Source organism: Echinops telfairi, unplaced genomic scaffold, assembly GCF_000313985.2.
Source record: "Echinops telfairi isolate 266 unplaced genomic scaffold, ASM31398v2 ScPeMD7_23;HRSCAF=83, whole genome shotgun sequence".
Lineage (NCBI taxonomy): Eukaryota > Metazoa > Chordata > Mammalia > Afrosoricida > Tenrecidae > Echinops > Echinops telfairi.
This window is the reverse complement of record NW_022103920.1, coordinates 73,165,354-73,192,225: the sequence shown is the minus strand read 5'-3', so window position 1 is coordinate 73,192,225 and position 26,872 is coordinate 73,165,354. Positions and strand designations below refer to the sequence as shown.

The 26,872-nt window shown below is 37.5% G+C and overlaps 1 protein-coding gene across 1 annotated transcript in view; it reads left to right on the top strand.

Moving 5' to 3' along the window:
• Positions 1–26,872, top strand: part of CRPPA (CDP-L-ribitol pyrophosphorylase A) — a gene marked incomplete at its 5' end in the record, with an annotated part of 317,407 nt that overhangs the window by 146,876 nt on the left and 143,659 nt on the right. The window contains one exon of the mRNA XM_004702702.2: positions 22,836–22,967. Within this exon, the coding sequence (XP_004702759.1) occupies positions 22,836–22,967 (132 nt within the window). The remainder of the gene's footprint in view (positions 1–22,835; positions 22,968–26,872) is intronic.

Genomic DNA, 26,872 nt, shown 5'->3' with positions numbered 1-26,872 from the left:
CCCCAAATCCTGGAATTTTTTTCAAAGCTATGTATTTAATTTTTTTCCCCACAAAACAATCTTATCCCCTTCAAAATACTCTCCATTGCACTTAATACATGTGTCAAATCTGAGATTCCATTCTTGGAAACATTTTTCAAAATCATCTGTTTGGATAGATGACAGCACCTCCCTTGATTTTTTTTTCTTCTTCACATCTAATTTCTGTCCTTTCGTGTCCTTCTTCATTCATGGAAAGAAAAAGAAGTCATGGGGAGTGAGGTCAGGTGAGTCAGACGTGTGAGGCAAGAGAGGAATTTTGTTTCTTGCCCAAAACTGGAGCACAGAGATGGCTTTGTGAGCAAGTGCACTGTCCGTGGTGGCAAAACCAGTCCCCCTGCCTGCCACAAATCAGACCTTTTTGTCACACATTGTTATGCAATCTTTTCAGAACCGCCAAATAGAAAGCTTGATTAACAGTTGATTCACCTGGTGGAATGAACTCCAAATACCTTATGAATAAACATTTTCCCCCATTAGAGACATTGACAGACAACCAGAATGTGGTTTGTCATCAGTGGACATTTCACCTTGAATTTTTTCCATTGCGCTGTCCTTGTAAGCCGTGTTTAACATCCCAACAGTTTCTGTGGCACTTTTCCCAAGCAGGAAGCATAATATCACAGCTACATGCTGTTCTCTTAAATTGGCCATCACAAAAAGTGAGGTTCCGGTGAAAACTGCTTTCATGAAAACATTCACTGTGACCAGAGAGAAACTTTCAGGCAACCCATCTGGGTGCCCTAACTCAGAGTGAGTTGCTTGATGCTTGTCTAGCGGGGAAAATGTATATACGAAAGCTCCGCCCAGTGGAGCTTTTTTCCCGTTTTAATTTTTTTGGGGGTACCCCCTCTTAAGTTGTTCATCCTTATTTATTCCCACACAACTGTGGTTGGTGAAGAAAAATTGAATATATCATGGATTGTCTGAAGAACAAACAAATCTGTCCTGGAAGAAATACAGCCAGAATGTTCCTTAGAAGTAAAACTGGTGAGACTTCATCTAATTTACCTTGGGCATGTTATACGGAGAGTCTGTCTAAGCCTTGGAGAGTATATAAAGCTTGGTAAAGTAGAGGCTCAGCAAAAATTAGGAAGACTGTCAATAAAATGAATTGAAGCAGTGGCTGCAAAACTGGTTTCAAACCAAAGATGCTTGTTCTGACAGGCGCAGGGCCAGGCAGCACTGCATCTTGTTTTGCAGAAGGTCACTGTGGGGTGGAACCCACTTAATGGCACCTGATAACAATCATCATCTGGATAATTATCTGAGCGCTCCATTTCCCTCTGCTGGTGGAGACAGTCATCTTACAGGTGCTTTATTAATGATATGAATCTTCTTATGAATTCAGCAAAAAAACATAAATTACCAAATGGAATTTTCATGTTCTATGAAACATAGAGAAACTTTCAAAGTGCCTAATTTAGTTTTCGTTACTAGGAAGTAGTTTAATGACTTAACAGACCAGAATATGCGATCTTTAAAATACTTAAGAATGTTTAGTATTTAAACATGTCAGCAAATGAAAAAAAAATAGATGGGCACCATCCATTGACACTTGACACTTTCACATCTGTGGAAAGTGTCACAGAGATGTGTGTTGCTTCCAGAATATTCCAGAATTAACCATGACAGAGTTAGGAACCAAGTCAATCTAATGTGCAGTGTGTATCTCATATACTTGTTACTTTTAAGTTTTCATGAATGTTGAGTAATATGGAAATGATTAAACTGCACACATATATACACTTCCATGTATGTATTAGTGCATCCTAATAGAGAACAAATGACAATTAGAAAAGTGTAGATTTAAAAGAAGTCTACACTTCCTTTGTAATGACTTCTTACTTTAGCCTCACCTGGGATAAGGCTTTTTGGAATTGATGTAATAACTATGTGTGGTCCTGTTAATTTTCCTCTTAGATCTAAGACACACACAGTTTGTCGTCATCTGTTTATTGTATGCCTTTTCTCCTGTTGACTCTAAAACTACTACACTAAGAAAATGTGTTTCAAGGCATACATTTTTTTCTAAAACAAACAAAAGAAAGCTGGCTGTTTTGCTTCTTCATATAATGCTTACTTTTAATAATCTGTATGTCAGTTCTCTAGTATATTTGCCCTTCTAGTCAAATGGCCATGGTGTGTGTTTGCTAGCCATCGGATGATGTAACAAGGAGCTCCAAATTCTTGTCTGACTCAAATCTCTGCTTTATTACTATTATAGCCTCAGAGTTTTCATTTTTTTCCTCCAGAAAATGGTAACTCTTTTAACATTTTGAATTGTGGGCATGTCTTCACCGATTCTGCTAGGTGCCCGTAGGGACACTTTATAACAGAACAAACATCCAGTCTTGGGCCATCTCACAAGTGTTCTGTGTGTGAGTCCGCTGTTGCAGCCTCTGTGTCAATCCATCTGGTCCAGGGCCTTCTTTTCGCTAACCCTCCCTCTACCAAGTAGCATGTCCTCCTGGGAGACTTTCCCCTGACAAGACATCAAAATACAGGAGGTAACATCTCTCCATCCTTGCTTCTAAGGCGCATTCTGGTTGTACTGTTTTCAAGACAGATTTATTTGTTCTTTTGGCAGTTCAAGGTACTTTCCATATTCTTAATCAGCACCATAATTTGAATGCATCAATTCTCCTTTGGTCTTCCTATTCAGTGCCCAACTTCCACATGCATATGGAGGCGATGGAAAATCTCATGGCTTGGGTCAGGCATACCTCTTTCCTTAAAATAACAGATACTTTTATATAGAATACACACCTTTGTTGCAGAAATACTACCTGCATACATAATATACATGTGTTTTATATATATATATATGTTAATCTGAGTTTTACTCATCTAATAAATCTCAGATATTTCCTGCTGAAGTCAATACTAAAATCTAAATAAATACTGGTTAAAAATACCTTTATAGCTCTCTTGCAGTTGTGGTCTTAAAAGGATTCATTTCTTGCACAAAAATGAGTCATGATGAAATCATTCTTGAAATAGGTGTTGAATTGAAAGACTTCCTATGTTATTTTAAGGTTTAAGAAATCCTTGCTTATGGCAAAATGGTTAATGGGATTATATGAATAGTTGTGGAATATATAAACTCCCTAAAGTTAATTGAGCTGGATATAGATGTAATGGTATGTAAAAAATGATTCTTACAGGACACACCTTCCAGGTATTCATGAATAAAAGTTATTTATTACCAGATAAAATGCCATCGCATAGAATATGCAAATGGATGAATATCAAAGAACTTTTTCAAAGTTTTATGAACAAAGTTTTAAAATTATAAATGTATTAGAGTTGCTATTTATTGTCATATTTTAAGTATTTTGTTCAATTTGGTCCGAGGAGAAGAATGATTGCATGGGGGGTTGATTCACCAGCACTATCCTAGTAAGTAATTCTACTTAAGTTAGCTGTGAAATACCTAGGAGACACCGTAAATAAAGCTGGTTTGTTTATTAGGCAGTTTATATTCATGGTAGGCTTAGATAAGAGAATGAAAGAAATTTTGCTCTTCAGGTTTCTTTTTTTTAAGTGCTTGGAAATTTTTCTCAGTGGACTGGTTTGTGTTTCCGAATCCTCTTTCAAATGAAAAGGAACTTTACCTTAATTCTCTTCTACTATTTCTTTATAAAGATTTTAATGGAGTTTAATGTATTATTTTTAAATTAAATATTGAGTCATATGCAATTAATGATAAAATCTAAATATGATTTTACAAATATGCTTTTGTTTGTAACATTTAGAAAAGGTTTTATGGAGAGAAGTTTGAAGGTAAACTGTATTTAACTGTGATGGGGCGTGAACGCTGCACCTGGAGCCTGGGTGTATTGCTGTTCCTGGCCATTGAGTGGATTTCCGCCGACTGCCACTCCATGTAACAGAGTACAACTACCTCGGAGTGCTTCCTAGACTGGCTTCACTAGAAGAGCAGGTCCCAGATTGTGCTCAGTGCCTGTGGCATCAGGCTCCTAGGAATCCGGGTTCAGGTCGTAAGATTCAAAGTGTCTATTTACCTGGCCAATGAAGCCCTGTTGGTACTTGATAAAGTGTTGATTCTGTAATGGAAAGATTGGCAGTTCAACTCACCAACCACTCAGAGAGAAAGCTGAAGTAGTCTGCTCCCAAAAAGATTTACAGCCTCGGAAACCCTGTGGGACAATTCTACTCTGCCTCATTCCACTGTGAATCGGGTAGACATCACAGTGGTTCAAATTACCCTGGCCTAGTCATTGCAAGTCTCTATCTTCTTTTTCTGTAAGTAGAATGGGATGACCTCAATGGTGTTTATGCAGCATTTATTTCTAAATGTATTTCCTATACTCGAAAATGCTGTGTGGTATTTTTGCTTTTTTGTGTAAGATGCACTCTTTCTTTATTTCACTTTTAGATAGTAGGTAATAATATGCTTTGGTTCCAATTATTAGAGTCATGCTGATTGTGAACCATTTTGGGCGTTTGTTTTCCTGTTTTACACTTTGGGCAGGGACCTTTCTATACTTTTATATCACAGAACTCATTGTTTTACATACTTTTTATGTTATACCTTAACCTTTTTCCTTATTTACCATCCTCTTTCCATAGACAAGATTCTATTAGATTAGTTAAATCTGGATCTTTTCTTGTTGCATTTCATTCTTATTTGATGTCTCTATATACCAGCAATTGCAAGTTTGATTTTTTTATTCTCAAGGAATATGCCTTTTATATCTTGTCAAGACCCTCCATTCTGTACTTGTCTCCTTAATGATCAAAGCTTCAGCCAATGTTTCTTCACATAATTCATTTTAAACTTATTTAAAGTACTATGTAGTCAGTGTTTTTTCATGTTCTGTCCTCTTCTCTTTACTACATTAATGACAGATTTGTATAACATTTACTGTATAGACTCGAGTATAAGTCGACCCGAATATCAGCCAAGGCACCTAGTTTTACCACAACAACTGCATAAAAAATGTGCTGAAAAACTCGGCTTTATACCCGAGTATATAGGGATTCATATAACATTTATTCAATAACTATGTGATGGGTACTGTGACATGCATGTAATTTATATTAGAGTGTAATCTCTATTTTTCAGACTGCATTTTACCTTAGACAAGTGAGGTGTAATATATAAGGAATATATAACATATATTATTTTATCTGAATCCTTTAAACAAAAAAGTAATTGCATTTGTTTATCTTGTCCAAAATGTGGATTCCTCTGCATATGAAGTTATTTCTGTGGCCATGTTGACTTGGGAAATGATTGCCTGGCAGGGAGTTCTGGGGTCTGTTTGCTTTCCCTTTTAGGTCTTCCCTTATTCACTCAGGGCAAGCACTTTTTCAAGGTCTGTGTAAGAAAGGGCCAATTTAGCTCGACCAGGAAGATCTGGAGAAATGTCCATAAGAGAGTGGGGGACAGTTAATATTTGAAAAACGGCCTGGTCCAGCCCTGGGATAAGTAGAAGGAAGAGCATCTCTGTGTACACAGAGTGTCACATAGAATCGGAGAACAGAGAAAAGCAAATGTCTCTGAAACAGAAAAGCTGCGCTTTGGGGAGGGTTTGGGCTGGGGCTATGTAGGTCTGAGGTCCAGGCAGGTCCTGGTTAGAACTCTCTAGTATAGCACTGCTCCATAGAGGTGGATGCGAAGTTTGTATCTTGCATGTTGTGCTATCTTCAGCACGGAAAGCAGATTATAGTGAGCAGGGATTTCTCCATGCATTCATTTTAGTTTAGAGGCTGGTTTGGTATTCCATGTGGGGGGCTAGAAATAGGGTCTTTTTCATGTGAATTAGAATAAATGGCTGGAGTCAGGCCATATTTAAGAGGTAGAAGGCCTAAGAATTGATGCTTGATTAAGTGAGAGAAGGAATTACAATCTCAACTTTTATATCATGAAATTAGGTGAATGGTAATGAGATAACGTAAGAGGAGGATTTTTGTTTGTTTGCTTGTTTCGAAAGGTTAGGTTCTGGCAAAGGCTAGTATGGCAGAGTAGAATGAGACAGTTTTTCTCGTATGGAGAAGTTATTTGTTTGCGCTCCCTGTGTGCATCCGTGTGTACAGAGGGCCACAAACCTACTTGAAAATCCAAGTTGCTCTTCTCGGAAGCCTCTTTAGTATTTGAATGTTAATAAAATTTCAGGCATAGGCCAACTGAAAAACAAAACAAAACTGTGTCCTTCACATTATGGTGCCTTTTCCAAGCCTTATGTGGTGTCAGTTTTATGGTTCATATTTTTCGGTAGTAACACTTAATATACGGGGAGGTGGGCCAGGAGGGGTGTTGGTATAACATCTTTGCCATGGGCTGCATCATTACCAGACAAGAAGATGGTAAACAAATATTGACAGACCTATGCGTTGTTCCCTTAGGATAAGAACCTATAGCCATCTAGAAGTAAACTCGTTTCACTGTTTTCTCGAAAGCCTGAACTTTTAGAGGACAGAGGATGATGGGATCAGTGAGGAAAGCTTCTGGATCCAAACATGCTTTAGCTTGAACATTGCTTGTGACAAGGTTGGGGGATGATTTTGAAAGTAGAGGATGATTCAATTTTTCAGGCACCAGAGCTTTTAATTTATGGAACTTTGAAGCTTATACTTAAATCCTGGGATTCTTGATTCATTGATTTCCACTAAGGTGGGGTACAGTAAGTGTTGCTAAGATAGTCCTAGTGTCACCAATACTAGAAGACACTTATTTGGGAATGGTAGCATTGGTTAAAGTCACCTGTGTCTTCTGCAGTTATTCTATTATGTGTATTTCTAGAATCTGTCCTTAAAAACTAGTGACTTAGTTCTAAGATTTCTACTTAAACAACGAGAATCTACTTGTGGTTTTGTGCCTCCGTTCAGCTGCTGGTTTTACTCTTTTCCCTTTGCCATAGATAGCACTCCCTCTGTTTATAATTCTCAGAAATCCCCCGGCCAGCTAATGCATAATATTAGTATAATTATGCTAACGTTCCTAACAACAGACACTTGTTGAATGCTTGAAGGAATGAGTCACCATTCTTTTCTTTTTTAAAAAAATAAATGATCCCATCTAATCCTTAGAGCAATCTTAGATGCTATTATAGTTAGTTCAAGAGTAAGCTTAGTGCTCATTTGACTTTACCACATAATTTTCACGAGTAATGTTAATACTTGCCCTCTCCAAGTTACAGAAATGTAGATTAATAAAAGATCTTAAAACTTACTTAATAAAAACTTCTCATTTTACACAAGATAGCTCAAGCCATTTTCTTTGCATGAGATAATTTCTTTAGATCAGGCAATTTTTTTTCCTGTAAAGCATTAGATAGATAGTAACTATTTTTAGCTCTTGATGACATATAATGTTTGCCACAACTACTCAACTGTACTTATAAAGCACAAAATCAGCCACTGACAATACATGAAGAATGGATGTGATTGTGTTCCAATAAAATTTTATTTATAAAAAGAAGTAGCAACTGCGTTTGCTTGCTGGCATTATGTTAATGACCCCTATTTTGATTTTCAATCCTAATTTGCCTATTTATCACATTATTTATTACGGCTCTCTAAAATATGTGTTAGCTATGTCCTCTTCAGACTTAATGCTTTCTGCATAATCAAGTGTTATGATCTAAAGTATATAATTTGATCGCTCCTTTGTTTTTATCTCTAGTTTCTGACATTCCTCTATGTTTTGATAGAAATATCCAAATGCATGCGGTTTACCATTGGGCTACTAACTGCAAACACCAGTCTTAACCACCTTCCTCTGAGAGAGAAAGATGAGGCCTTCCACGTGCATTAAACACTCAGAGAGGCTGTTCTCTTCGGTCCCGTGGGCTTGCTATGATTTGGAATTGACCGATGGCAGTGGGTTTGGTCTTCCTTAAAGAACTGTTGCTCTGCACCTTCAGCTTTGACCAAGCTAAAAGGCTGTCTTTTAGTACTACTCTGAGAATTATTACCCCTTACTAGACAAAGCTTATAAATCCAGTCCATGGTCTGTTCTTGCTCAAATATATCATCCTAAGAAAGATAGATTTACAGGCTGGTAAACCCAGAGGGGCAGTTCTATTCTGTCCTGCAGGGTCCCTGTGAGGCAGCATGTGGGCAGTGAGGCAGGGCCATGAGGGTTCTTTTTGTTTTTGTTTTTTCAATCTCTCTTATTTCCTCACTGAGGAATTTACCCTCTAAAAATACTGAACTGCTTATAATTTCACAGATGCATCATATTATGTGCTATTTCTGTGTTTGTTTGCTGAGTTTCATTTCTGTATTGTTTGCTTACCTGAGACTCTACCCGTAAAAGTTGAATGCTAGCACTTGCTCTTGCAATCACTGGCTATGCCGCCCTGCTCCCCTGACTTCCCCATTCCACACTGGTCTCATGTAGGTGCTTGGAAATGCAATTGACATGGGTTTGCCTGGATGCTCCTAGTCCTGTGGTCTTCCACCTTACCCTACTCGAGTACGGCTCACTCCTGCTAGCTTTGAGTGATGATGTGCAGTCTTGAAAGGAAATAGAAATTGTACCTCAACTAATAGCTACATGCTGTTGAAATATATTTCTAGTTCTACCTTTTGGACCACTACTTATTGTGTATAATTATATACTTTTTGAAGTTTATTATCTTGATTTTATTCTTTCTTCATCACTTTTATATGTAATGAAGTAATTTTTTTCATTTTGCCTTTTTGAAAACTAATGTTTTGTTTCACAATCCTAATGGCCCACTTTAAAAAGTCTACCTTTAATCTATTATGAAGAATATGCTTCATGTTAGAGAGCATATTTTATTATGTCAAATGAGTGTTTATTATTTAAAGAAAACATTTTCTGTGTTTACCAGAAAGGTAGCATTGACTTGAAATGCTCCTCTATCCTAAACGAAGCTATAATTTTGTTCTTAAAAGCTGAATTTAGAAAGTGGTATTGAAACTTTTTAAAGAGGAATAATTTTATTGGAGGGAGAGTCTCCATATAAATTCTAAATAGAACATTACTATGTTAAGTAAATACAATTGTATCTATACATTTTAATTTAATTTTTTGATTCCTAGATATAGCTTTTTATGTTTTCTTAATTAGTTAAGCTATTGTATTGTTTTAATTTTATTTCAAATGTGTTTGAAATAAAGGATAATAGGTCATAGTTGGAATAATTTTTCCATTTTATTTCTGCATTTTGTTTGAACTCTGCAGTAGGCTTATTGACCCATTATTAGATACTTATGATATTAGCTTGAAGAAGAGAATTTCTGGCACAATCTGACCATCCTCATCAAGAAGGTGAATTTAGAAGTCTGAAAGTGTGAAGAGATATTTAATTAAATATAATTAGTAATAGTATCTGATTACTGCCTATGCTTTTGTCCTAAATATAAAATCAAATGAAAGTTATCTCAAGTACCCAACAAATGCTACTCAGCTTACTCTTGATGAGAGCATGTGTGAAACAGATGTTCTTTAACTCTGCCTTATCATTAATTGAGTCAGCACACACGGGCGATGATGAATGCAGCTACCTTTTTTTTTTTAATCGTTTTATTAGGGGCTCATACAACTCTTATCACAATCCATACATACATCAATTGTGTAAAGCACATTTGTACATTCATTGCCCTCATCATTCTCCAAACATTTGCTCTCCACTTAAGCCCCTGACATCAGGTCCTCATTTTTTCCCCTCCCTCCCCGCTCCCCACTCCCTCATGTGCCCTAGATAATTTATAAATTATTATTTTCATATCTTTTCCTGTCTGACGTCTCCCTTCACCCAATTTTCTGTTGTCCGTCCCACAGGGAGGAGGTCACATATAGATCCTTGTAATTGGTTCCCTCTTTCCAACCCACTCCCCCTCCGCCCTCCCAGTATCGCCACTCACACCACTGGTCCTGTAGGGATCATCCACCCTGGATTCCCTGTGTTTCCAGTTCCTATTTGTACCAGTGTACATCCTCTGGTCTGCAGCTACCTTTTAAGTGTGCAGTCAAACACGGACATGACCTGCAAACAACAACTATCCCTTGAATGAGTGTATAACTAAAGCCTAATCAATGCTATGTTTGTAGTATGTTAAAATTTATTCTAAGAAATGCTGGGATACAGTATCTTGTAGATACAAATGAATGTTAATGAAGAGGTCGTCTAATACCTCAGCATTCTTTATATGTATTTCCGTACTTTTAAAAAGTATTTTTAGTACTTCTGTACATCTTAAAATTACTTACGTACTTTTTATTTTACTCTAATAGTCTTTCCAATGATGAGAGTGAGGAGAAAAAAGATGCCAAATATTTTAGGGAGTATTTAGGATGTATTTCTGTGTAACTCTGAACTAAAGTCACAAAAATTTCATAATCTTTCAATTCTTAGTAGTTAGCAAAACTATGAGCATAGAAATTAAGTCGGAGTTCTCGGGTGGAAGAATTGCCCTCTGTGACATGAAGCATTTCAGTAGAATGGAGGTGGAGGGCATCACATTTTGGGAAGCTCATGAAAGCAGGTAAGAAAGAATAAGATAGGACAGAGTACATGTATTTACTTGGCTTGAAATTTTGCCTCAGGCCTTTATGGAAAATTGTAAAGTTTAAAGTCAAAATTTCAGTTATTATTAAGATTACAGTAATTTACTTGTTTTGATTTTTAAAGTATGCTCTGAACTAACTACATTGGCTGTACTCTCTATCATATTTCTTAAGTTGAATTGATATCTCGTTCTAACTGGGGGGCTGATAATTAATCTTAGCATCTAGGTGACATATCAGGTAATCACATAGTGCCATAATGTTAATCATCATGGCCTTCATGACACAGAGAAGTTATTTTATTGGATTTTATTGAAAAAGCAACACAGAAAGTGAATTATTAATGTTGTAGGTCAGGGATAAACTTGAAATAAACTTGAAACAAGTAAGAGATATACTAGGGTTAAGAAATGATATAAATTCTTATTCTCATTTACTCTTTTTGGAATATTTACTTATGAAAGATGAGAACAACACCTAAATTTAGTATGAAATTCACAAACACATTATTGAAAAGTAAGAATTTTTTCTTTCATCCTTTATTCTTTGGCAAGGAATCCATCTTAAATTACCTTAATGCTATCAAGGGCATATCATTTTAAACCTTTTACTTTTAACCTATTTGCATCTGTATTTAAAGTGCATTTCTTATGGGGACATAGTCACTAGCTTCTAATTAAATTTTGATTTCTTACTCAATATGACCATCTCTGCCTTTTAATTGAGTTATTTAGACCATTTATAATTTATGTGGCAGTTTGAATGTGTGTCATCCTGCTCTTTGATTTCGATTTGCCCACCTAGTCTTTGTGTCATTCCCACCCCGACCCCCAATTTTCTGCTTTCTTTTGTATTAATTTCATAATTCGTATACTTCTGTTTTGTTTCTCTCTTTCATTCATTAGAAGTAGTTTGAGCCGCCCAGGCCTTGCCTTTGTGATTTTTGCATAGAATTAGTGTAGTTTTTAGAAAGAGACTAATTATTCTCCCAAACCTAGGCAAGATACTTCATAATATGTAGTGCTCTGGGATTTATGAAGTTGGCTGTTGGCACTATTCCCATTCCCATGAGTCTATCAAATTCTTCTCCCTTTGGTCCTATTGGATGGTTCTCTACTATGCTCAGAGAGCTTTCTCACAAATGATACGCAGAAGACTCCAGTTCTTTGTGCAGCTCTCTCTTCTCCACATTTGACCTTCTGAGGCTCTCACCTCCATCTCTAATTTTCGAAGGTGAAGCAAGGATTCACTCTTACACTGTGCTCTGGAGCCTGGTCCAAGGATGTAATATTGGGGAAATCTAGGGCTAACCTACTTTGTTAGCCTATCTCTCAGAAATTATTGTTCTTCATCACATTATGTCTAGTATCTTTAAAAGCATGTTTCATCTCCCCTCTCCATTTTTTAAGAAGTTATTTCAAATAGAAATGAATATGACCCCTTTTACCGTAGAAATAAATCTGTTCCCTTTACTCTATCTTGGCCAGAATAAAAAACTGGATATATCTCCAATTTGGATGTGCTTTATTTTCACACATTGAATATTGATGCATATTTTAGTTAGGAATATGTTTTGGATGTAATTGAGAACAAATTTAAAGTTGAGAAAACACATGTTCTATAATTTTACCTACTGCAGGTCTAAATTTTCTGTTAGGCTTGATATCAAGGCACTAGTGAAGTTCCATGTGTCTTGTCAGCTGCAGTGTCTCCCAGGGAGTGAACTGTGCTACAGAGTGTCTTCCGCCTCCAAGGAGGAATATAGGAGTTCCCAGAATCCTCAGGAGAAGGCCATGCCCACACAGAAGCCTCATTGGCTATGACCTGATTGACAGGCTAGACTCCACCCCTTCACTCTGACTCCTCTCAAATTAACAAACGATTATGTAACTACCACATATGTGTTCTTGCGTATGGTAATTACTACTTAACTGTAGCAATAACTTCATAGGGAACTTTTTTCCCATTAGAAACAAACTGTTAAATTAGCATTTTACTTTGATAAAAATAGCTCACAAAGCAAATCATCAGTGATATTTTATGGTAAACAATTACTTAGTACTGTATTTTTTCCTCTAAGATTATTGTTTTAAATATATGAAGAAGCATGTGTTATCAGAATTAGAGGAAGGTTTATTCATAGCCTGAAATTTTCAGAAGACAACTTTGCTTGCTGAAAGTCAGGAGGACTTATAGTACTTGCTGATGAAGCTCAAGGATTGCAGCCATCCGCATGGAGTACGACTCAATGTCAAGAAGACCCAACTCCTCACATCCTCACAACTAGACCAATAGGTGACTTCATCATAAATGTAGAAAAGGTTGAAGTTGTTAAAGATTTTATTTTTCTTGGGTCTACAATCATTGCTCATGGAAGCAAGTAGTCAAGAGATCAAAAGATGTGTTGTGTTGGTAAATCTGCTGCACAAGACCTCTGGAGGGCAGTGACAAGCAAGGATGTTACTTAGAACTAAGGTGGGCCTCAGGCAAGCACGGTATTTTCACTGGCCTCACATAGAGAGGAAAGTTGGACATCGAATAAGGAAGACAGCAGAACTGATGCACTGAAGTTGTGGTGTTGGGGAAGAATATGAAAAGTATCATAGACTGTCCAAAGAACAGACAAATCTATCTGGGAAGAAGTATGGCTCGATTGCTCCTTAGAGTTAAAGATGGCAGGATTTATATACTTTGGACCTGTTGTCAGAAGAAACTAGTCCCTGGAGAAAGAGGTCGTGCTTGCTAAAGCGGAGGGACAGTGACAAAGAGGAAGGCCCTGAGGAGATGGACTGACACAGGGGCTGCAGCAATGGACTCACGCACAAGAACACTTGTGAGGGTCGCGCAGGACCATGACGTCATACGTTCTGTTGCTCAGCAACCCAGTGCAAGGCAACTACCAACAGTTTTGTTTTTCCACTTTCTCTTAAACGAGCACATTTTCCTTTATCTGTTTATACATGCTCAATGTTTTAAGTAATTCAGAAGACTTTTGAATTAATTTTGTATCTCTATTGCTTTTGCTTATGAATTTTTGTATTATGAATATCCTTGGGACAAAGAAACTTGACATTGCTTTAAACCAAACCCATGGCCATTCACCTGATTCCAATTCATATCAAATCTATAGGTTAGAGTAGAATTACTCACTTGGGTTTCATATACTGTAACCAAATAAATTTTTGTAAACCTTGCTTATATGTATCAATGTACCTATAAAACCATAATCTATGCTAATTTGCTTTTTGAACCTTCTTCTGATCAGAGCTAATATTATTCCCCAATTACAATGACATTTTGAATCACTTGATTTCCTCTGCATATACCGATGTAACTTAAAACAATGTTGCTTAGTGGTTTATATCATGCTGTTGGTATTGCATTCAGTGATATACAGGAATTCGGATTCCTGAGAAATCTTGGCACAAAAACATTACTAAGAATTGTGTATGGTCAATGGGGGGTTGACCTCATGAGTAACCAAATGGGATGACATGAACCCTTATGATGTCGCTGCTTAAGAGAAGGCACGATATTAATTTGTAAAAGTGATTTACATACAGTATATACTCGTGGTTCAGTGCTGTGGTGATGTTGTTCAATTTCTTTTGCTTTGTCTATATGTTCCAACCTTCTCATATTTGAAAAGCTTTCCTTTAGTTACTTTAGATTTTAAGACTCATTAAAATACATGTATTTTAAAATTTCCTTTAAATACAGGAACATGTCATTCGACGTGATGATTTTTTTTAGCAGTTCTTAAGGATTGTCATAGATGAATAATACCTCTGTATTTGTGAAGTAAACACTGGCGATATTCCTTATTTATTAATTTTTTTAAATATCACCTAATGCTGATCTAGCTGTCCTGGGGATAACCATAATAATAATTATTATATATATTTGTGTATTCCATGATATGGTTTTATTATGTAAAATGATATTTTGACAAGTTGCTAACATATATAACGATGTTATAATAGATTCTGTGAAGTTTTAAAGAATCACACACCTATGTTTTGTAACCAATTTCTTTGTTAATTTATATTCTCTGACAGCTTTTCTTAAAGGAAAAAAAAGTAAATGAAGGTACAGTTATATATTTTAAGTAATCTTAGACAATCAAATTAATGTTTTAACTTTGTTCTGATAACCTGCCACTCTTTGATACTCACCTTCCCAACACAATCGCTGGAAACAAAATGGGTGCATAAGCAAATAAGATGAAGAGAGTGGATGGTGACTGGCTATCAAAAGATATAGTGTCTGGGGTCTTAAAGGCTTGAAGTTAAACAAGCAACCATGTAGCAGAGAAGCAAATAAGCCCACATGGAAGAGGCACACCAGCCTATGTGATCATGAGGTGTTGATGGGATCAGGTATCAGGTATCAAAAGATCCAAACAACTATATTGATGCAAATGAGAGGGCTTGGAGTAGAGACCTAAAACCCATCTGTAGACAATTGGATATCCTTGCACAGAAGGGTTATAAGGAAGGGATGATTCCACCAAGGTGTAGTATAGCACCTGAATCACACAATTTCTCTAGTTCCTGAATGCTTCCTCCCCACACTACCATGACCTAATTCTACCTTACAAATCTGGCTAGACTGGAGAACACACATTGGTACAGATAAGAGCTCTTGACACTTGGAATTCAAGATAAATAAACCGCTCAGGAACAGTAGTAGAAGTAGTGATATCATGAGAGTAGGGGGATGATCTGGGGAAGGGATGGGGTAGAAAAGCAGAACCCATCATAAAGTTGGATATATAGACCCCGGCCCCCCCCCCACCCCAAAGGGGATGAGTAACAGAAAGGTGGGTGAAGGGAGACAATGGACAGTGTAAGATATGAAATAATAACAGCAATATATAATTGATCAAGGATTCACCAGGGTGGGAAGGTGGGTGAGGGAGGGGGAAAAAAGAGGGGTTATATAAAGGGTTCATGTAGGAAACATTTTGGAAATGATGATGGCAGTAAGAGCCCCCAATAAAATGATTTTTTAAATTTATGGTTTTCATTAATCATTGAGGTAGTTTTCAACTTCTGAATCTAAAATTTGTTACATCTGATTCAGATGTTATTTAAAGTAATTACAGATGTATATTATCCTAAAGATAATTATTCCATAATATAGTAGTAGTAAGAATGTTTTATAAAAGAGATTACCTTGTAAATTAGTTAGAAGACATGTTTATTTTATTATTATTATTTCTTTTACATTTTTAAAAGATAATTTTGTTTTCTATTGAAAGCTTAAAATACAAAGTTTTACTTTTGAGACTGCTTTAATTAAACGAAGGTCTGAAACAAAATGAATGTATAATAAAACATTTGTACTGAGTTATGGAACTCATTTGTTTTTGAATTATTTAAATAATTAGGAACAATATTTTAGGAAACCTTGTGCTTAGTTAATGTTTTAATGCAAAGCACTATTTATTATATTTCAAACTTAAAAAATTTTTAAATGAAATTTTTGGTATGTTCTTATTTTCAACCTGCTTCTTTGTAGTTTGTTTTGAAGTTTTAATTTGTTAGCATTTGCTACAAGTTCCCATGATACTTTATAAATTAATTAATCTCTATTCATGAGAATTATATTTTACTTTCATGGTGACATTGATTTTAAAAGTTCTGTAACAAAATAGTTTAATGTCAGTGGCTTTTAACATGTTTCATTAATAAAATATATATATATAGTTTATGTGAGTTGAAAAGTTTTCTAAAGTCTTTTTCTTATAAGCTATTATTTTGATAAACTTAGAAAATTGTCAAATATGAATTACTTTCATGTTTCTTGTAAAAAGTGACATTTGAAGCTATTGGGAAATTCATCCAATTTGCTTTTCTGTACACATATGTGGGTATTGTTTAGTATCTATTAAGTTAGATTCAAAGAACCTCTGGTCGAACTTCTATTAAGTTAGATTCAAAGAACCTCTGGTCGATCTACCAGTTCTTTCTCACTCAATCATTTGATAATTACTAACACTTTCTGTCTGACCATTTTGCTTCCACGTTGGTGGGCATTAAGCAATACTTTATTTGGTGGATAATTCGGCTTCCCAAATCGACTTTCTCTTTGTCAAATAGACAGAATGTCTATTTTTCCTCCTGTCATAAATCCTGAATGGGTCTTCCTGTGAACATGGACTTGGGATTGAGAAGTCAACACTGAGACACTGAACGAAGATAGGATTGAGACAAAGAACTGGAGGTTCAGAGCGGCCTTATTAGGGCAGGGGGAGAGCTCTCAGGAGGGAAGGGAGAGCAGAGAGAGGGGCAGGAGCATCTTGAGCTCCTGGGCGGTTCCGAGACCCGAGTTAGGTTCGGGGAAATCCCAGCTTGTCTGTGGTGAGGCGGTGGGAGATACATAGGGCTTGAGCTAGGGAGGTAACTAAACATTGACAACAGGACGGGAGATTTTTTGCTTGCAGCTGCAGGACCTTGAGTCAGGATGAGATCAGTGAGAAGTGCCTTTGTTGTTTGCCAACCTGCTCCCTGGAGTGCTGGGACAGGGGCTGCCCAACCTTCGTCTGGAGAGATCAGCTCCTTGGAAAGTTGGGGGCAGAAGACGCAGACTTCAATAGGTCATTCATCTTCAGGAGAGGCTGGAAATGGGGACCTTGACGTTCTATCCTCCTGAGAAGCCAGAGAGGAGATGGGCTGCCTAGGCCGCCCCTGCCCAAACAGGGATGAGAAGGAAGTGTGAAATGTCAAGTTATGGAGTGTTCCTGATGTTTTAAAGTGTTTGTGGTCTCGATTCAATACCTTTTAATTAGTGTACCTGTCCTCAGAGACAAGTGAGCTCACATTTTAAAATAAAATTTAAAATTAATGGGAATTCTTCTGGGAACAGGAATACATTAAATGGCACACTAGACAAATATAACGCATGTGTTAAACTGAGTGTTGAAGCCACATGGAGCTCAGGGGAACCTTTTCCCACCCCTTGATGCCGGGAGCTTTGCCCTCCCACAAAGACGTGAAGCTATCCACATGCTAAATGTGTAAGTAGTTTACAGAACGAAATTTGCTTTTTTTCCCTTTTCTTTTTCTTAAAGGACATGAGGGAGGGATACAAACGGGTGTCTCTGAGAAGAATGATGCAACCCGAAAGAATAGCTCGTTAAAGATCCCAAGACATCAAGTGCAGGTGTCACTTGAAGAACACCAGGGCTCATTGGTGTCTGGGTGAGATGACTGAATGGCAGAGTAGAAATGGAGAAGATGAGAAATCAATGGGGGCAACTTTGTTTAGGATCTTAAAGAGCTAAGAACTCAGTTGCTAATCTGAAGTTGGCTGTGCTTAAGAAAGTGGCTTTGCTAGTGAGGGACCCTGTGATCTGTTGCTATAGAGATTGTAGCCTTGAAACCCCCGGGATAATCTCATGCCATCAAGGAGTCTATAACTGTGGCTATAGAGATTGTAGCCCTGAAACCCCCGGGATAATCTCATGCCATCAAGGAGTCTATAACTGTTGCTATAGAGATTGTAGCCTTGAAACCCCCCGGGATAATCTCGTGCCATCAAGGAGTCTATAACTGTGGCTATAGAGATTGTAGCCTTGAAACCCCCGGGATAATCTCATGCCATCAAGGAGTCTATAACTGTTGCTATAGAGATTGTAGCCCTGAAACCCCCGGGATAGTCTCATGCCATCGAAGGGTCTATAAGAGTCCAAATGAACTTGATCTGGAGAACTTTGGGTTTTATTCTGAGACAAGTGGGAAGACATTGGTGGTTTTGAATAGTAGAGTAAGCCAGAGTCTTTTTTGCAATTCATTTAACTTTCCATTGTGATCTGGGTAAAATATATATGGGGTGGGGTGGGGTGGGTGGTGGTGGTGGTATTCCATTCAACAATTCATACGCATTTTGATTTGTCTTTATAATGTTAACAGCACTTTTCCCTCTTCCTAAGTTTACTTCCTCTGTCTTCTTTCTTGTCTCTTCCTACTTTCTGAGCCTTATGGTCTAATGTTGCCCTTTTGATTTCCTATAGTGGTTGTCTTTGGGGCTGTGTACTTCCCTGGTGTTGTTGTTTATCGTATAGGTCTGCATTGTTAGGCTGCAAGTTGAGATACTGGGATAACTTTAGTTCTAGGATTGATGGGCATCTACGGACTATTGCCTTGGAAATTCCATCAGTTTCTGTTAGACCTGATCTATTTTATGATTTTGGGTTTTGTCCCACATTTTCTTTTCACTGTATGAAGGATCTACTATTGTGATCCCCTTCCAAAAGAGCCAGTAGTGGTGACAATTTCGTCTAGTTCTTCTGCCCCCAGAGCCATGACGGCTGGAGTTCATATGACCCATGAGTTCATTGCACTAATTATTTCCATTAACATCTTTGGTTTCTTCACTCTTTGCTCCAGATAGAAGAGAAAAATAGTTGTACCTAAGTTGGCCACTTACAAGCTTTTAAGGTCCCAGCAGCTACTCACTAAAGTAAGGTGTAAAACATTATCTTTATGTTATGTGAATTGACTTTGATATTCCTCCAGACCCAACAACTCATTCTTTTAAGATATTTAGTATGAGTTAAACGTTTTCTTAACTCACCCAGAATAAACATCATATCAATGTGAATGAGGGGAAGCATTGCAAATAAGGGGCAGTGCGGAGTGGAGACTCAAAACCCATCTGTAGACAATTGGACATCCCCTTACAGAAGCATCCCCTGGAAGAGATGAGACAGTCAGGGTGCAGTATAGTACCAAGGAAACATACAACTTTCCTCTAGCTCTCTAATGCTCCCATCCCCCCACTATTATGACCCCAATTCTACTTACAAATCCAGCTAGAACAGAGCATGTACATAGGTACAGATAAGAGCTGGAAACACAAGGAATCCAGGACAGATAAACCCCTCAGAACCAATAATGAGAGTAGTTATACCAGGAGGAGAAAGGGAGGGGGAGCAGAGAAAGGGGCAACTGATCACAATGATCTACGTATAACCCTCTCCCAGAGGGATGGACACCAGAAAAGTGGGTGAAGGCAGACATCGGACAGTGTAAGACATGAAAAAAAAATTATAAATTATCAAGGGTTCATGAGGGAGGGAGGGGGAAAAAGGAGTTGCTGATACCAAGGGCTTAAGTAGAAAGAAAATGTTTTGAAAATGATGATGGCAACAGTATGTACAAATGTGCTTGATACAATGGATGCATGGATGGTGATAAGGGCTGTACTCGCCTCCAATGAAATGATATATAAAATGTTTTCTTAATACTTCTCCCTGTATGTTTTAGTATATTCCTGGATATATTGCCAGAAAATGTAGGTATATAGCTAGGAACAGCATCTATTAATATATATATATTAATAGTGTTATGCCAGGATGTCTACAGAAACAAGTGCAGTATCACTTGTATATGGATTACAAAGATCTTTATGTCAAGAAGTATGTATGTATCAGGAAGGTATCCCAGCCCAGTCCAGCTAAAGTCCAAAAGTTTGGTGTTTGTCCATGTAGCCGTATGCTGTGACACAGAATGGTGAACCAGGAAGTAGAACATCACAGGTCTGTAGGTGCACAGTCAGTGGATCCAAAGGTTGGAGGAAGCTTGGCAGGGCACTGACAGCTCTCAGGTCCCCATGTAGGCCACTCCTGGACACTGACAGAGTCCCAGTGAAGTACTAGTGAGGAGGAGGGTAGAGTGGCAGAGAATCGAGAGAGTGATAGGAGAGAGAGAGAGAGAGAGAGAGAGAGAGAGAGAGATCGTCTTTTTTCACCTTGCTCTTATACAAAACGCTGATGACATCGAGAAGGTGTCATCTGGCTGTGACTTGATAGACAGGTTTAAGTACACCCTTACCCAGGAGTGTCTAGTTGGCACAATCCCTAACTACCACAGAGATCTATCTCATGTGCCTGCCCATTCCTATTTAGCTTCATGTCTATCTACATATTCACTTGTATATTATTCCTGGGTTGTGTTTGTTATAGTCGGAGAGAGCTCCCAAATCTTCATGAAAATATTTCATTATCTTGTAATTCCATTTTCCACAATGTTTTTGAAGCCTCCTGGTATTTACGTTTGTTGCCTTAAACTTGTGCTTCCAATAAAAATAAAAAACAAAAAAAACCTCTCAAACTCATTGCCATGAGTAGACTCTGACTTACAGTGACCATATAGGACAGAGTAGACCTGCTTCTATAGGTTTCCTAGACTGTAAATCTGACCGTATAGGACAGAGTAGAACTGCCTTGTAGGTTTCTGTAAATCTTTCTGTGAGTAGTGCTTCATCTTCTCCCATGGAGTAGCTGGTAGTTTCAAACTGCTGACCTTGAGTTTAGCAGCCCACCACATCAGTCACTGCACCATCTTGGCTCCTGAAGAGCTAACAGAAGGAGTTAAAAGAAAGAGGAGAACAAAAAGAACAAGCGTGGAACAACACTGGCTCTCGTGCTAGCTGCCGAAGAGGACAGCAGTGGGAACCCGGTACTCCTCCTCGAAGAAAGGGTGCGTTGCTGACTAGCTATGGGGCTGCAGCAGGACGCCCTCTCCATGGAATAAGAAAGAACCAAACAGACAAACAAATAAACAAAACCTAGAGGGAGTGATGGAAAGGGGGGAACAAGTGGGGGAGTGGAAGAAATGAAAAATGAAAATGAAAAAAAAAAATCCCCACTGACAGTTCAGCTGGGGATTTGACTAGCTTTCTGGGTGGGTGAGGGTGAGTGTCTCCCAGTGGAGTGACTGGGAGGTTCTGCTGCATCGTAGGGAAGGTCACATGGACAGCAGTACTGGTGTAGTCCTGGGTTTAAGGTTTGGTTACCTAGTTCTTGCCTAATTAGAATACTACTTGCAATAAATCCCAGTAGCCCAGCCCACTGGCCGGTCACGGGCCGTGCTGTTTTCATGCCGTCTCGTCCTCTGTTTCCTTCCCTTTGGAGCGCTGCATCCCAGGACTTTCATCTGCATCCCCTTTGCTTGGTTTCTCAGTTCTTCATTGTAGAAGGTGTGGATAATATGTCTGCCGACTCTGCCATTCTCCCTAAACGTGTTAACTTTTTTATTAGAATAAAATGAGGTATTTTTTATGGATAAGATGTATCATATCTTTTGTATTCATGAGAAATTATGACAGTCTGACTTAACAAGTTACAACAAACCATATTTAACACCATCCTTCATATATATATATGCGTGTGTGTGTGTGTGTGTGTGTATATACACATATCATACTCTTACTAATAATATGTACTGCATACAATGTTGCAGCATAGTATTTGCTGATGTTGGTAACATTCTCATGCCAACTCCAAACAATAAATAAGATCAGGTCTATAAGTATACTATCAAAAGATACTAAAGACAACTATAAAGACATGTATTCTACAGAAGTCAGAACTACTTTATGATGGAGTCCTTGGGTAGAACCCCATCATAACTCAGGATTACTCTATTGGGGATGGCATGTGAAATGGAAAACATTCTTTTACTGTAATTTATATGTAGAATATTAGCAATGTGTGCAAGAATATATCAAAGGATACTACTTGATATTGCTGGAAGCACATCTTGAGAACTCAAACCTGATGAAACATTTTGTTATATTTCAATCAATTCAAGGCTGTCCAGGCAGTAAATATGTTTTAAGGCAAACACATTTACATCTCTCCTGAGTTGTTATGATCATTTTGCAACCTTCTGCCCCACCTTATTTTTTACTTAACATTAAAATTTAATGTGTTTTACTGTTAATTACATTTTCCCCTGAGGCCCAAAAATAGTAGGTATATTTTAGAAGTATAAATATAGTAGCATTCTGTAAAAATGCATGCCTAAGTTTCACAAAATTAACAAGAATACCTAGAGTTCATATTCTATTTTATGATGTCATAACATATTCACATCTAATGAAAGAGAATATTGATTTGCATCCTACTTTTTCAAGCTAGGATTTTGTCTCCTTGATTTTGTGTTTTATAAAGCCAGATAAATGCTTTGTTCCCAAAGGGCAGTGCTGTTCCCCAGTCTAGCAGGTGTAGAATTGTGCACAGTAGCTTATTTGGTAGCGCAGAGTTTAGGAGAACGTCCTTAGTCGGTCCAGTACTTTCAGTCTCATACCATGCCATGCACAGTACTTTCAGTCTCATACCATGCACTAATAACAAGTAATTGGACTATGATAATTTTACTTGCTTTGAGCTCCTTTAGTGTCTGTTTGTGTCTCTCTTTGTGTGTAATCTATATATATTCTCAGCAGAAATTTGGAGAGCAATATTCCAATACTTTCCGTTTATATTATTTTGCAGGTGCATTTCCTTGCTTACAATTCAGTATCTTTTGGTGAGAAAATGGAAGACCTCAGGCAAATCAGGGAACTTGCAAAAGAAGTGAAAAAAAGAAATATTTTACTATATGGCCTTCTCATATGTTACCCACAGGTAGGTAAATATTGGTCTTTTTGGATTGTGTGATCTGTAGAATGTGATGTTAACCTGATTTTGTCACCAGCAAAGGGATCTTAATGGCAAGGAAATTTCTGTATGGAAATGTACTAATTTATTGATATGCTTTAATGGGTAGAATATCTTCACTCTAGTAGAAAAACAAAATAGAAGCAAGTGTTTTAACTAGAAAAAAACCCAGATGAATATTGGCTAATAACTTATATAAGTTACATTTTGTAGCTCCCGTAAGGCTGCCAGATAAACAAATTAAATACAAGATGACCAATTCTATTTTAGTTCTATATAGACAATATTTTTTGTTGTAAGTATATTCCAAATTTGGAATTTGAAATTTATATTTGACTGAAGGTACTGCATTGTACTTGGCAAGCCTATTATTACAATTCTTGTTCAGTTTTATCATTTGAAATTGCCTACTTATTTGATGTTATATCCAAGATGTTGGTGGTCAAGTTGTCTCATTCCTCCCACTCCCAGAAGTTATTTAATTACTTGAAAGTAATGCTTGGCATGGCGATGAAAAGCGGCATGGTATTTAACTAGAGAAAAACAGTTATTATCACTGCTTTTAATAGCGGCAAATTAGTTTAGCTGGAGAAAACATGAATTAGCATTATAGACTCTTTGTATAGAGAAATGTAAGGCTATTTGAAGCAAGCTCTTTGGACAAACTCCTGCAGAAGATAGGTTTTCCCTGTGAGCAGAGCCAGCTTTCCTCGGGTGTGTAGATTGCGCTGTAGTTTTTATAACACTATCATGCAGAAGCAAGCAAGTTAACTGGCAACAGCTGTTTTAGTGATCTGAAATAAAAGTGATTTGGTGCTGACAATCTAAGAGATAGCGGGCATTTGGAGTTGTATATGAGTGCTGTATCACAGCTATTATTTATGAAATATGTAAATTACATGTTAAGCCTGAAATCATATTACTTTATTTGAATGACGTGGACTTTAATTATATGTAAGGATTACCTTGTACTTAGTCCCATAGTTTACCTTGTTTGGAGGCTAACCCTTCTGCTTCTGTGTTATACTGGCATGATCTCAGGTAAGGACATTTTAGTTTGCTTTTTATCTTGGAATTATAAAATATCTATGATTTAGAGCCTCTTGAATTTAATGCAACCAAGTTTCAAAGAGATACATTATACCTGCCTATGGACAGATAATGAGCAGAATAAAAAGAATAAATCAGGCCAATATCCTAGTTCAGAAATCATTCCTCTTCAGTAACTTAATTTTGTTTGAACTTTGCATTATTGTGGTAGAAAAAAAAAAACCTTTCTTGTGCCATGCAAAGGGACCCTGGATACAGACTGGTAGCACCGCATTGAAGAAGTATAAGATAGAGCTTACTGTGAACAGTTTCCAGGTACTGAAGAGCACATTCATTCCTGGAACGTGTGTCCGCCACCTGGGTCAGGTTGATGTTTGCATGCACCACAATCGATGTGTCTCTAGAAAAGAGTGCTTGCTGCCAGGTGAAATACAAGATGTTAAAATTTAATTTCAGATAAAAATGAATTAGTGTTTACTTTAAATATGTGTGTGGGACAAATTAACCTTGGCAATCCTAGTAGAGTGTTCCTATATCCAGAATGCTTTATATATTTATGGCGGACTCTGGAGCTGTGAAAGCTCCCTCATTGGAAAAGTGGGCTGGAAGAAATGGACCAGCCTTTGCAGTCCACCGTCTGGGAGCCAGGTGTTCTTATTTTGAACTAACACTGACCTGCTAACCCTACTCTCTACTGCGACAGCTGTGAGGATGTTTGCCTGCCAGGATTTAAATTTATGTGTCTCATCATTTTAGCAAGCAGATGATGGGTTACTTGGATATGCTTTGCCTATTCTTGTAAAAATATGAGTGAAGAGGCTTCAAATATGTAAAACTGTATCAAATTGAGATCCTAATGTTTACCTTGATGATAATGTGTTGATGCTCACCAGTCTGACATCCTGTCCAATGCCTCTTGTTGTTGTTGTTAGATATCATCAATTTATATCTGAATCACAGTGACCATGTGTACCGAAGAACACAACGGCCCCGTTCTCACAACTGTTACAACTGTGTGTCAATTCATCCCTTCAAAAGGCTTCCTCATTTTATTTCCCCTCTCTGTTTACCAAGCATGGTGCCCTTCTTCAGGCATGGAGCCCTCCTTCCTGATCACGTGTCTAGTCTCCATGTCCTTGCTTGTAAGGAACATTCTGCTTGTACTTATTCCTGGCAGATTTGTTCTTTCTTCTGCAAGTCCATGGTACGTTCAATGTTGTTCACCAGCATCATACTTCAACTGCATCCATTCCCTGGCCTTCCTTATTCATTGTCCATGTTTCTCATGCATATGTGTTCACTGAAAATGCCAAGGCTTGTGCCCAGCACACCTTGGTATTCAAACTTCTATCTTTGCTTTTAAAATTTTAAAGGAATCTTGCAGCAAATTTGCCCAATGAAATATGTTTTTTAACTGCTATTTCCTGGAGTGTTAGTTGTGTGTCCAAGTAAAATGAAATCCCTGACAACTTCAGTCTTTTTTTCCGTAGCATGATATTGTTTATTTATTCAGTTGTGAGAATTTTTATTTTCTTTACGTTGAATTATAATGCACAATGTACTCTTTGATCTTCAACATTAAGTGCTTCAAATCCTCTTTGCTTTCAGCATGCAAGATAATGTCATCTGGTGGTTAGTGAGCTTTTCTCCGATCCCGATGCTGCTGTCTTCTTCTTAGGGTCCCGAGTCTCAGATTATTTGCTCACATGCAGATTGGATAAGTGCCTGGTGAGAAAACGCATCCCTAACACATGCCTTTCCTGACTTAACCATGCATTATCTCTGGTTCTGTTTGAACAACTGCCTCTTAGTTTATATACAGGATCTGCATGAACACAGTAAAATATTCTGAAATTCCCATTCTTTGCAATATTATTCATAGTTTATTCTGATGCACACAGTTGAATTATTTTGTGTAGTCAGAAAAACACAAGGAAACATCCTTTTCTTGTATTCTATGCTTTCAGCCAATGATATTCTTGATTCCAGGTTCTCTTCAATTCACCGTGAATTCCATGTAGCGTCCTGCGTATATATTGAATTTTTTAATTTCCTTCTGAAAAATTTTACTTATGTGGTTTGGTAATTTCTGCACTCCTTTGGGTCACTTTTTCTATTGAATGCACCAGACAATGTACCTTTTCTGTTCCACTGTCTGTCTTCCACATTTCTTTGCATAATCTGGTGAGTGTGTCCAATGATACATCTATGAGTTGAAACATTTCTCTTGATATCCCATCAGTTTCTGGAGCCTTGTTTTTCTTCAGTGCCATTAGTGAAACTTGGATTTCTTCTTTTAATATCATTGGCTTTGAGTCAAATGCTACATTTAGAGATGGTTGAACACTGAACAATTCTTCTTGGTATATTGACTATGTATTTGGTCCATCTTCTTTTGGCGTTTCCTGCACTGTTCAACATTTTGTCCATAGAATCCTTCAGTAGTACAACGGACTGATTTCGTTGTTTTCTTCAGTTCTTTCCGCTTGAGAAATGCAGAATCTGTTCTTTCCTTTTGATGTTCTACCTCCCAGCCTTTACACGTCCCATCATAATGCTTTATGTTGTTCTCTAAAGCCACCATCAGACATTTTCAGCTCGGTTGTTTTACTTATTTATTCCAGTTGCATTAGCTTTTCCACATTCAAGTTGAAGTTTCAGAGTCTTTCTGACATCCACTTTGGTCTTTTCTTTGGTTTCTCCTCCTCCTCCTTTTTTTTTTCTAGTTCTTTTTTTAAAAAAACATTTTATTAGGGGCTCATACAACTGTTATCGCAATCCATACACACATCAATTGTGTAAAGCGCATTTGTACATCATTC